Source organism: Malaclemys terrapin, chromosome 5 (assembly GCF_027887155.1).
Source record: "Malaclemys terrapin pileata isolate rMalTer1 chromosome 5, rMalTer1.hap1, whole genome shotgun sequence".
In the NCBI taxonomy this organism is placed as follows: Eukaryota; Metazoa; Chordata; order Testudines; family Emydidae; genus Malaclemys; species Malaclemys terrapin.
In genome coordinates, this window is record NC_071509.1 from 88,278,230 (window position 1) to 88,291,865 (window position 13,636).

At 40.9% G+C, this 13,636-nt stretch overlaps 1 protein-coding gene across 6 annotated transcripts in view; it reads left to right on the forward strand.

The window, feature by feature from the left end:
- Positions 1–13,636, forward strand: part of ANAPC10 (anaphase promoting complex subunit 10) — a 66,169-nt gene that overhangs the window by 29,011 nt on the left and 23,522 nt on the right. The window contains exon 5 of one of the 6 annotated variants that reach the window (XM_054029180.1): positions 4,086–4,173. The exons of the other annotated variants lie outside the window; for them this stretch is intronic. Coding sequence (XP_053885155.1) covers positions 4,086–4,142 — 57 coding nt within the window. The 3' untranslated portion in view covers positions 4,143–4,173. Of the gene's footprint in view, positions 1–4,085; positions 4,174–13,636 lie in introns of those variants that run through there. 6 annotated transcript variants of the gene reach the window in all.

Genomic DNA, 13,636 nt, shown 5'->3' on the forward strand with positions numbered 1-13,636 from the left:
CTCATGGAGATTCCATTTGAACCTCTCTCAGAATGCTCTTTACATCACTTCACTCTGAATATGGTCTGCCTAGTTGTTATTGCATTGGCCGGAAATGTGAGTGAACTTCAGGCATTTATGGCTGAGCCCCCATAAACAATATTCCATAGAGACACAGTAATGGTATGGCCTCACCTAAAACTAATTCCCAAAGCGGTTTCAGAACTTCATCGGTCATTCTGCTGTCTTCCTGAAACCAAACAGAAGACTTAAATAAGATCCAGACTTTTTATTTTTCATGTGAACAAATAAACATATGTGACTTGCTATATGGTTATTTACTTTTTGGATGAGACAAATACATTTAGTTCACTTACTGGATACTATAGACTTAGCTAAACATCTTGTCATCTGCTAAATACGAATGGAGTTAATAAGCCATTACACAACTTGAATAAAAGTTATATTTTTACTGTAATTTCTCATATCCTATATTAATTTACTACATCAATATGAAGCACAGCCTTCCTGTTTTAAAAAAAAATAAAAGAATCAGTAGAAATATTGCATAGTTTTAAAAGTGCTAGCAGGTAATTTAAAGCTGTTCATACTTGAATTGTAAGGCTGCAGGAGTAGTCAGTGTAAGTCTCTATATTGGTTCAGTGGAGGTGGGAAGGATCCCAAGTAATAGGGATACATTTTTAAGGTGCACTTGTGCAAGTGCCTTTGGACATGACTTGTTTTTGCATATAACTATTTGTGGGGCTGCTTTTATAGCTTTATTATGTTAGAAATAAGAAGCCTTCTGGAAAGCTGGTGGACAATTTCAAGTAATGGTCGCTATGGTCCAGATTTTGAATTGTGCCCCTTGTTTGCATGGATGCAACTTTTGAGCGCTTGGGTATACAAGTATAGAATTTGCATATGTAAACTTCACTACTTTGTACACCAGCAATAATGCTCAAAAATTGCATTTACTGGTGACTCAAGCACGTGCATGTACAGAGGCCACGTTGAAACATCTTTCAAAATTTGTCCTTATTACTAGGGGTCAAATCCCACAGATTTATTAAAAATTTTATGTCACGGGGGATTCTGAATTTGCCTTGGGAACAGTTAGCAAAGATATACAAATGTGAACATCAATAGAGCATTTAAAAACTGATATATCAATATTGACTTAGTGATATGCTGCCAATGTTTAACAAGCAGCTCCCATGAAAATGTTTCCTTTTAATCTGCAATAAAATCCTTGTTACCAGGGCTCTGTGTACGTGCCAGAAGGGGTGAGGAACTGGGGAATGAATGTGTGTTCCCATTTTCAACAAAAATGCTTTCTCCTAACCAAGAATGAAGGCAATACCACTTGGCAACCAGATTCTACATATTCAAGCATGCATGCTGTAAATGTTGGTACTCTATTCCAGTAAAATAGATCAGATATACTGATAGAGTAGCTGTGCTCACGTTCTATGGTTTCAAGTGGAGTATGTGCATTAAGATTTTGTATGAGAGCCTGAGGGGATCTTCTCCCCTGCCTCCCCCCAATGAAACTGAATCAAGATACCTCATACTTAGTTCGGTTTTGTGCATTCCCAAATAGAGAAAAGGCTTTCTTTTCAGAAAATCTTTTTTTCCCCTTCCTCTGGGTTTCATTAAGATATCTATGGCATGGATAATTAGCAGTATCTAGATGAAGAACATGCTCCATCAGAGCCAGGGAAACCCCCAACCCTTCAATTTGATGGAGGAATTTTAACAAAGGTTGCTGTGAGCCTGCTCCAGCACGTCATAGCCATAATTCTAATCCCTACTATGTTAGTCTTCTAGAAAAAATGTTGGCTGCATCCAGCTAGGAGTGGAGTCTCAAATACTTATATTAGTTTTTCATCCGTGTATCTCAAAGCATTTTGTGGACACATTCTAACTTCTTACTGATGAAGAAATTGAGGCACAGGAGATGGGGTAGTGAATGGTCGAAGGTTACACAGTGAGCTAGTGGAAGTCAGAATTAGAATCTAGATCTCATGACTCTGTCCTGAGCTCTGACCAGCCGTCCGTAATGGTTACAGAAGTACCTGGATACTCCAATACCTGTCTGTATCTGCACTATGAACAAATTTCTTTGTTCCTCTAAAGCTTCTGCTACTGGCCACTGTTGGAGCCAGGATACTGGACTAGAGGGACTTCAGGAGTTCCCATACTGGATGAGACCCCTGTTCCTAAATTTAAAGTTAGGTTTGTTTTCTCCAAGTTTCTTAAATCAATATGGAAACATGATAATATATTGGGTATTTTAGGCTGAGTAGCAGAATCCAGGGAACAAATTCTGCAGCCCTTGTGTAGCTATAACTCCCACTGACTTTAATGAGAATTTTATCTGTATAAGTACTACAGGATTGGGCCCGTAAAGAGCAAGAACACAGTACATTTTTTCCCTAACTTTTTCATAATGGTAATGTAGAGCTGTATTCATTGATCCATAGAGTATTATAAGTAAGCCCCTTTGTTTTCAGTTTAAACCAGTTTTTACCAAAAATTTCCCAGGTTTTACAAAAAGTAGTATTCATTTTTTTTCTGATTTTTTTTCACCCTACTTTTGTATCATTCAAATATATATGAAATAACTTGTTTTATTAGGAAAATACAGTACATTGCACGAGGTACATGTATTACGATAATACATTAGTCTGTGTATGTGAAAAGCTGCCTGTTGAAGTAAGGCTATATATTAGTCCAAAAGCTGCACAAAATGAACAAACGGGCACACACACAAGCTCTGAAGTGCATGCACATCTGAACGTACTGATGAATCTCACGCCCACCACGTACACCTTTCAAGCTGCTAGCAGATAACTTTAAAGATTTGATATACTAAAATGGGAAGAAAAGGAAAATCTGTATCAGAATAAGTTTCAGAACACAAGGAAATATCCAAAAGTTTGGGGGGGGGGGGGGAGAACAGGAGAAAAGGATGTAGTTGTACTGCAAATGGTGTGCCAATTATTAAATGTAAATATTTATAGGCTAATAGTTCTAAGTCTACAACAGTAAACTGTTTATTCAAATTAAGTTTTATTTGGGGATTAAAGATATATTGTTTTCTTATAGAGGGGTGGCATTGTACACCTCTAACCCGGTATAACACAAATTCGGATATAACAGGGTAAAGCAGTGCTCCAGGGGGGCGGGGCTGCGCACTCCGGCGGATCAAAGCAAGTTCGATATAACATGGTAAGATTTTTTGGCTCCCGGGGACAGCGTTATATCTGAGTAGAGGTGTATTTTCAGTTTCCTTTTAGTTCTGGAGCAAACCACATTGATGAATGGTAATTCAAAGCATTAATCTACTCAATACTTCCTCCCATCTTTCCATCTACCAAAATAGATATTTAGTTTTTGCACTGACTTTCATCTGTTTTTGTTGTTGTGGTAATAAACACTAATAAATTCCTGGGAAAAATTAAATAAAATAAAAACTGTAAACAAAGAGCCCTAAGTATAAGGCCATTGTGATAACCTAGTCTGACCTGCATAAGAGGCCATAGAACTTTCCTGAGTTAATTTGTGGTTTGAACTAGACCATATTTTTAAGAAAAATATCTGATTTTGATTTAAAAATTGTCAGTAATGGAGAATCCACCACAGACTTTGGTAAGTTGTTCCAATGATTAATTATCCTCAAACTTAGAAAGTTGCATTTTATTTCTAGTCTAAACTTGTCTAGCTTCACCTTGTCCTTGGATCTTGTTAAACCTTTGTCTACTAGATTCAGTAGCCCATAGTCAAATTTTTATACCTATCTCATAGAGCTGGAAGGGACCCTGAAAGGTCATCAAGTCCAGCCCCCTGCCTTCACTAGCAGGACCAAGTACTGATTTTTGCCCCAGATCCCCTCTCAAGGATTGAACTCACAACCCCACGTTTAGCAGGCCAAGGCTCAAACCACCAAGCTATCCCTCTCCTTTTGTTCCCATTGTAGGTAGTTATAAACTATGATCGAGTCACCCCTTAACCTTCTTTTTGATAAAATAAATAGATTGAGCTCTTTGGATCTGTCATTGTTGGAAAATATGCCTTATAGTTATTCTCATGGCTCTTCTCAGAACCCTCTCCAGTTTGTCAGCATCCTTCTTGAAATATGGATGCCAGAACTGGCATGACCACTACTTACTACTGTGTCCAGCGTCAAACATAGAGGTAAAATCACCTCCTTGCTTCCACTTGATGTTCTCCTGTTTACATATCCAAGATGACATTAGCTCTTTTGGCCACAGTACTGGGAGCTCATGGTTAGCTGATTATCCACCATAACTCTTAAAACTCTTTCAAAATCACTGCTTTGCAGGATAGAGCCCCCCAGTCTATTAATGTTACCTACATTCTTTATTCATAGATGTGACTTTACATTTGGCTGAATTTAAATGAATATTTTATTTGTGATCGTGAGTGCCTAGGAGCCCCAGGCATGTACCAGTACCCCACTATGCTAGGCGCTGTACAAACAGAGAACAAAAACTTTCACCCAGCTTATCAATCAATCTAGATTGCTCTGTATTAGTGACCTTTTCTCTTTATTATTTACTATTTCCCCAATCCTTGTGTTATTAGCAAACTTAATCAGTAATGATTTTTTCTTCCAGGTTATTGATAAAAACGTTAAATAGTTAAGGGCCAAGAGCTGATCCTATAGGACCACGCTAGAAGTACAGTAACTCCTCACTTAATGTTGTAGTTATGTTCCTGAAAAATGCAACTTTAAGCGAAATGATGTTAAGTGAATCCAATTTCCCCATAAGAATTAATGTAAATGATGGGGTTGGTTCCAGAGAATTTTTTTTCAACAGACAAAAGGTGTGTGTGTGTGTATGTACACACACATTCTCTCTCTCTCTCTCTCTCTCTCTGTTTTAAACAAACAATTTAATACTGGTACATCGTGATGATGAGTGTGAAGCTTGGTTGAGGTGGAGGAGTCAGAGGGTAGAGTATTTCCCTTACTGCTAAATGATGAACTAGCACTTGGCTGAACCCTCAAGGGTTAACTCTCTCTCTACAAGGCAGCAGGAATGGAGGGAGATATGCGCATTTCCCCTTTAAGTACACTGCCTTGTTAAATAGATCAGCTTGCTGAGATTGCAGCTGCTGCAAGCTCCCTCCGTCCTGAGCCCTGATGTGTCCCCCCTGCTCTATGGAAGATGGGGTAAGCGGGGTGCAGGAGTAGGGGGGAGGGGGACACCCTGACATTAGCTCCCCTCTTCCTTCCCTTCCCCCCCTCCCCTCCCCTCCCCTCCCCCCCCCCCCCCCCCGCACAGCAAGCAGGAGTCTCGGGGAGCAGCTCCAAGGCAGAGGGCAGGAATAGCATATGGCAGTGGGGGCGAGGGACAGCTGCAGTTGCTAGCCTGCTGGGCAGCTGCTGCACAGGGAACTTAGGGGGAGCTGATGGGGGGGCTGCTGGTCCACCCTGGTTCCAAGCCCCCACCAGCTAGCTGCAAGGGGTTGCTCTTTCTGCAAACAGTAGACAAAGCAGGCGGCTGCCAAATGACGTTAGAAGGGAGCATTACACAACTTTAAATGAGCATGTTCCCTAATTGATCAGCAACGTAGCAACGTTAACCGGGACGACTTTAAGTGAGGAGTTACTGTACAGCCTCTTGATGATGATTCCATAAGAATGGTCATAATGAGACAGGTCAATGATCCATCTAGCCAAGTATCCTGTCTTCCCATAATTGGTGGTGCCAGATGCTTCAGAGGGAATGAACAGAACAGAGCAATTTATCAAATGATCCACCTCCTGTTGTCCAGTCCAAGCTTCTAGCAGTTGTAGGTTTAGGGACACTCAGAGCGTGCAGTTGTGTCCCTGACTATCTATGCTAATTGCTATTGATGGATCTATCCTCCATGAATTATCTAATTCTTTTTGAACCCAGTTATAGTTTTGGCTTCACAACATCCCCTGATAATGAATTCCACAGATTGATTGTGCCTTGTGTGAAGAAGTACTTCCTTGTGTTTGTTTTAAACCTGTTGCCTATTAATTTCATTGGGTGATGCCTGCTTCACATAACACATGAACGGGTAAATAACATTCCCTTATTCACTTTCTCCACACAGTTCATGATTTTATAGACCTCCATCTTATCTCCCCTCAGTTGTTTATTCCCTGAGTTGAACAGTCCTAGTCTTTTTAATCTCTCTTATAACAGCTATTCCATACCCCTAGTCATTTTTGTTGCCCTTCTCTGTACTTTTTCCAATTATAATATATCTTTTTGAGATGAGATGACCAGAATGGTGCACAATATTCAGTGTGAGTGTACCAGGGCTTTATATAATGAAATTGTATTTTCTGTTTTATTATCTATCCCTTTCCTACTGGTTCCTAACATTATTAGTAGGGCTGTCAAGCGATTAAAAAAATTAAGCACAATTAAATATGTGATTAAACAATAATAAATACCATTTATTTAAATATTTTGGGATATTTTCTACATTTTCAAATATATTGATTTCAATTACAACACAATACAAATTGTACAGTGCTCACTTTGTATTTATTTTTATTACAAATATTTGCACTGTAAAAAACAAATTCTATTCTATGTTGTAATAGAAATCAATATATTTGAAAATGTAGAAAAACATCCAAAATATTTAATAAACTTCAGTTGGTATTCTGTTGTTTAACAGTGCGATTAATTGTGATTGATTTTTTTTGAGTTAATCACATGAGTTAACTGCGATTAATTGACAGCCCTAATTATTAGCTTTTTTGACTGTTGCTGCACATTGAGCAGCTGTTTTCAGAGAACTATCCACAATTACTTCACAATCTCTTTCTGGAGTGGTAACAGCTAATTTAGACCTCATCATTTTCTATATACAGTTGTGATTGTTTTCTAATGTGTATTACTTTGTATTTATCAACGTTGAATTTAATCTGCCATTTTGTTGCCTGGTTTTGTGAGATCCCTTTGTAACTCTTCACAGTCTGCTTTGGACTTAACTATCTTGAGTAATTTAGTGTCATCTGCAAACTTTGCCACTTCTCTGTTACCCTTTTTCCAGCTCATTTATGAATGTGCTGATGAGCACTGGTCCAAGTAGAGATCCTTGGGAGACCACTCTATTTACTGTTTTCCATTGTGAAAACTGACCATTTATTCCTATTCCTTATTTCCTATCTTTTAACCAGTTATTGGACCTTCCTTCTTATCCCATGACTGCTTACTTTGCTGAAAGCCTTTGGTGTGTGACCCTGCCAAAGGCTTTCTGAAAGTCCAAGTACACTATATCAGCTAAAACACTTTTGTCCACATGTTTGTTGACCCCCTCAAGGAATTCTAATTGGTGAGGTATGACTTCTCTTTGTAAAAGCTGTGTTGACTCAACATATCAGGTTCATGTATGTGTGTTTAATAATTCTGTTCTTTATATAGTTTCAGCCAATTTGTCTGGTACTGAAGTTAGGCTCACTGGCCTGTGATTCCCAGGATCGCCTCTAAAGCCTTTTTAAAAAATCATCATCATATTAGCTATTTGCCAGTCATCTGGTACAGAGGCTGATTTAAGCAATAAGTTAGTAGTTCTGCAATTTCATATTTGCGTTCCTTTAGGACACTTGGGTGAATCCCACCTGGTCCTTGCGACTTATTGTTTAATTTATCAGTTTGTTCCAAAACCTCCTCTATCAACACCTCTGTCTGAGACAGTTCCTCGGATTTGTCACATAAAAATTCATTTAGTTTCTCTGCAATGTCCTTGTCTTCCTTGAGTGCTTGTTTAGAACCTCAGTCGTCCAGTGGCTCCACTTAATTGTTTGGCAGACTTCCTGTTTCTGATGTGCTTAAACGGAATTTTGCTGGTAGTTTTTGTGTCTTTTGCAAGTTGTTCTTCAAATTCTTTTTTGGCCTGCCTAATTATACTTTTACATTAGACTTGCCAGAATTTATGCTCCTTTCTATTTTACTCAGTAGGATTTGTCTTCCAATTGTCAGCTTGTCTCTAACCATATCTTTTATTCTGTTTAGCCATGTGGCCATGTTTTTTGTCCTCTTACTGCTTTTTTTATTTCAGTTATACATTTAATTTAAGCCTGTATCACGCTGGTTGCAGGCATTTCACTCTTGTGACTGTTTTAACTTCTGTTTAACTAGTCTCATATTTGTGTAGTTCCCCACTTTGAAGTTAAATGCTACTGTGGTGGGTTTCTTTGGTATTTTCTCCATTACAAAGATGTCAAATTTATTTATGTTATGGCTGCTATTACAAGCGATTCAGCTATATTCACCTCTTGGACCAGATGCTGTGAGCCACTTAGGACTAAATCAAGAATTGCCTCTCCCCTCATGGGATCCAGGACTAGCTGCTCCTAGAAGCAGTCATTAATGCTGTCTAGAAATTTTATCTCTGCATCTTGCCTATGGTGCCATGTTCCCAGGAAATATGGGGATAGTTGAAATCCCTCATTATTATTGGGTTTTCTCTTTTTGTAGCCTCTCTAATCTCCGTGAGATCTAATTCCCCATTCACAATTACATTTTGAGACTGCTCAATTAACCAGTGTTTAATCTGTGCCATATTATTTTTGTATTGTTCTGCTTTCTTAATTAATATATCATGTGGTTTGATGGCAAATGCCTTACAGAAGTATAGTACATCAACACTATTACCTTTATGAAACACACTTGTAATCTCCAAAAACAAACAAACAAAAAACAGTTGCTTGTTAGCTCAATGGGCAGTCAAATGCAAATTTTGATAGTCTGTATAGTGTAGCAGCTCTCAACACTCCTTTGAATTATGCAGAGTGAGGGTATTGTAGCCATTTTCAAGGTGGGGTAAATGGTTTGCAAATAGGTTGAGTGACTTGTTCAAGGTCACATACTGAGTCATGACATGAGGCCCCGTGCTCCAATCCCTAGCAACACTGCATTCACATTCTCTTCCTTCTTCCTCCCCTTCTACTATTTCAGGCTGGCACCTGGAAATGAAAGGTAGCACTATTCTGCATGTAGATATTTTCTCTTGTGTACCTGCTGCAAGTGAAATTGTCTAGAATTAAGTGTGCTTATAGCAGCGCTGGTAGGTAAAATACTTTCATAGTGGAGTGGGGCACTATCCTCCCATCTCCAGCTCTTGGAGATGGATATCTGGATATTGGTTACTACCAAAAGTTGTCCATTGCCTCACAAAGTGTTCCTAAACCAAGCAGGCTATTAATTCGGGGATTGTTGAAAACTAACCAAGGTGAACTTGCTATCAATTATGTTTAAAAATTAACAATTTATTTGCAAATATAACAGAGGCATTACATTATTTCATTACACAAATCACCAAACAGTTATTCTGTACTATAAATTAGCTGCTACCTTGTTGTTTGAGTACTAGACTAACAAAGTCCAGTTGATTTCATTGTTGCTAGTATTTACCTACGCTCACTTAGATTCATCTGCACACCTTAACCCCATTGGGGGATTTTTCTATGCAACATCCCACTAATTGAAGAGTAATCACTGTTTAATTGGACTTTGTTAGTAACGTTTTTATAAATTGACTGTTTATTTGTGAGTTCTTGACTGTTTATTATTAGACACTTTGGTTTTAATAGATTTTTTTTTCTATAGGGGTTTGGCTACGTGAGAAAGTTGCACCTACTTGAGTTAGCTTTTAAACCAATATAATACTGATGCAAAAGGCTGTGTGGACACACTTATTTCAATGTAAAAGTGGCTTATTTTGATTAGTTAAACATGTTCTTCATCAACTTAAACTAAATCAAAATAGTATCTACATATCCTTTTATGTTAGTTTCATTGTGTCAGTGTAAATACCAGTTCAACTTTCTCATGTAGACAATATCTAACTTATTTGGCTGAAAAGACGTAGTATTTCTTCTTTTCTAATCACTTGGGTTTCAGTAGTACTTTAACTGGCCATGAATTCTATTCACATTCAGTGATTTGCATCTGAAGAAGTGAGGTTCTTACCCACGAAAGCTTATGCTCCCAATACTTCTGTTAGTCTTAAAGGTGCCACAGGACCCTCTGTTGCTTTTGACAGATTCAGACTAACACGGCTACCCCTCTGATACTCGCAGAAGCTTGTGTCTGCACTAAGTGAAGTACCAGTCACCTCTTCCCGCCCTGAACCCATCAAGCATGGGAGTTACGGCTTAGAAAACATATAATCGAGTGCGCTATCAGGCCCAAGTTGCATCTGGGTTGGGCAGACCCCCCACATCCAGCGGGCAATGGCATTGACGAATGTGCTGCCCAGCACTACAACTTCAGATACAGGAGCAGGCAAAGGTAGAGCCAAGGACTCCTTGTGTCAGGCTCACCCTGAGGCTTGGAAAAATCCCCCTCTAGATCCACTTCTAAGAGGAGGTTCTGGTTCCCCTACAACCTCAAGGTCTGGTGACTCTTCATATCTGGTGCAGGGAAGCTCAAAAACCCATCGAGATCATGGTACCAAACTGCAGGCTGCCAGAACTAGGAGTACCTCCATTTTGGCAACGTTGGCAGCAGTGGGACCATCACTGTTTAGTAAAGGGGCGTGAGCTTAGACCAGTATGACAGTCGGTACCGGTGAAGGACAGATGACCATTCCAGACACCGTCGGCACCAACATACACTTCTGAGCAGACACTGAAAGTTCAGAGGGAGAAGATGCCTCATGGCGGCAAATATCCCACTTTGGAGGACATGACTGTCCCGCTGGATCCAGAATCTTCCATCCTATCAGAACTGATTCTTACAAGGGAGATTGTGACAATATCTGTTCATGAACGTTATGAAAGAAATAGTTCTCCTGTTCCCTGTACTGGTTGGGGTATTTCCTCACTGATGGTTCCAACGGCGCTACCTTTGGAGATGGAGCCCGCATTTTCTTAGTTACGCGATCCTGTTGTGGAAGAGGGACCACCACTGCCTCCTCCAAAAGTCATCAGCCCTGATAGAGGTTCCAGAATTTCCTGAGGCACAATATGATGATATAAGATGATGTGCTCCCCTGGGTTGTGTGGTATCCTATGCCACGAGGTCTACCTCAGCCCATGCTGGATCCTTTTACCAAAACTCTCGCCATCCTTCTAAATCAGGGGACCCACCTAAACTCTTTCCAGAGCCTATGGAGGAAGCAAAAACAACAGCTGGCTCTCTTAGTACCGCTGGTACAATCAGACATATGGTCGTCTTCTCCTGATGAGGCGGTTGCAGCAGCATTACTATCTTCACTGGACAATCACAAACAGTTTCAGGAGCAGTTAAGAAATTTGCTGATGCCCTTCAGATTCCCCTGGAGGAAGTCTGAGTCATTCCACAAACTCCTGGACGTTCTGCAGAGTACAGGACCTACTACAATAGTATTCCTGGTCAACAATACTATACGAGAATCTGCCAAAGTGACATGGAACATCCCAGCAACAAGAGACCCACTCGTAAGAGAGCAGAAAAGAGGTACTTTGTTCCTACTAAGGGAGCAGAGTTTCTTTTCACACATTGTGTCCCCAACTCCCTGGTTGTTCAGGCTATACAGAAAGGAGTAGATGACAACACACAAGATTTACTCAGATAAGGAGGCCAAATGCTTGGACTTTCTAGGGAGAAAAGTATTTACATCTACAGCCTACAATTCTAAATAGCCAACTACTATTGCAAAGTATGATTTCAGCGACTACTTCAAGGCTTTGGAATTTAGTGACAAACTCCCTCAGGAGGACAGAGTGCAATTCCAAGTCCCTATTGACAAGGGTAGTCTGATAGCCAGATCATCTCTTCAAGCTGCAGTATACTATGCGGATATAGCCTCTAGATCGATAGCAACTACCCATGTTATATGCAGGGAGTCCTGGCTTTATTCCTCAGGTTTCCCCAGGGAAGTACAATCCACTGTGGAGCCTTCCTTTTCAAGGGGACTGCCTGTTAAATCAACAGACTGATGAGTCATTGTAGTCATTAAATGATTCAAGGGCAGCCCCCTGTTTTCTGAGGATATACACCTCAGCGCCCAAAAGGAAATACACAAGCCAACCTTTTCAGCCTAGACCAACACACAGCCCTTCTTTCACCAGAGGGTATGAATCCCCATGTAAGTGTCAGAGGGTGCAGCAGAACAAGGAGAGTGTGCCACCTCTTTCTAGCTACAACTGCCTGTCAAATAGTACTTTTTATGGGAATTTACCTAAGGTCCTCCCACTTCCAAGATCTGTTTTAGTAGATGCTTTGCTCAATTTTTGCATGTATAGTAGAGAATAACAATGGACAAATAGGTTCTCGATACTGTCCACTTTGGTTACACCATAGTGTCCTAGTCCCTTTTCCGAGACCACTGTCACGAGAGGCAACTCTTACGGGAGGTAGACTTCCTCTTTCTAATAAGTGCCATTGAGTCAGTACTACTTCAACATCGAGGAAAGGGATTTTATTCATCATAATTCCTCATCTCCAAGAAGAAAGGCTAATGCAGACCGGTATTAGACCTTCTGCACCTCAATGTCTGCATTTGGGGAGGCTGGGTCTCTGCAGCCTGTAGCTCTAGCAACTCCCTGGCAGGAGCCTGCAGCATGCATCTGCTGTCCTCCTGAGCCAGCCCAGACTGAGCTGTGCCACACTCTTTTATATCCTGTTTCCAGTTTGAGCATGTCCAGCAGGGGCAAAGGGGCATTGCCTCTTCATTCCAGTGTGTGATTAACCCCAGCTGGGTCAGTGCAGGGTAGATGTACCCCATCACAGGCAGCTAACTAGTCCCAGACCCAGCTGCAGGTCCTGATTCCTGACATACAGTGAGGCATATCGTCTAATTAATGTAGAAGTCCTACATTACTTTTGGGACATACTTACGTGCAGCCTCGGGGGAGGGGGCAGAATGGGAGTGAGGCCTGGGGTGGAGCATGGATGGGGCCTTGGGGGAGGAGGCCGAGTGGGGGCGAGCCTTGGGGTGGAGCAGTGGGTAGGGCCACGGTCTGGGGGCCAATGGGGGCTTCCTCCACTTCTAGGGAGCTTCAGGCACTCAGGCCTAGCCTCCCCAAATGCAGGAGTCGCACCGCCCATGATTCCAGCTCTGACTGCTAGGCCAGATTACCTATGTCCCAGTTTGTGACTGTTTATTCCTAAACCTCATACCACCATTGAGGATCAGTCTCCATTCCCTGGACACATGTTGGGAATTGGCTTTCTATCTTCAAAGAGCAAAGCTTTTTTAGCCTGGGCTCTGTGTAGGCCTAGTGGAACATATAAAAGGTAATCATGATCTTTATTTACAAAGACTATTCAAGTGGATTTTGGGCTCTGTCTTGCTCTGTTACCAGTTATCTGATGTGTTTCCACCTTGCAGAGTGAAGGGCCACTCCACCAGAGCAAAGGCTGCTTTGGTAACTGCTTTGGCAGGTACCACTCCTTGGTATCTGTAAAGCAGAGATGTGGAGTTTTATTCAGACCATCACAAGGTACCATGCCCTAGCGTAAGCCTACTCAACTGATGCATCCTTTGTGTCAGCTGTCCTACAATCATAAATATGACAGAAGTCCTCACACCCTCTTCTATGAATACTGCTTGTCAGTAACACACAGTGTAATACACACGCGGACCATCACTTGAAGAAAAAGAACGGTTACCTGTCTTCTGTAACTAGAGTTCTTCAAGATGTGTAGTC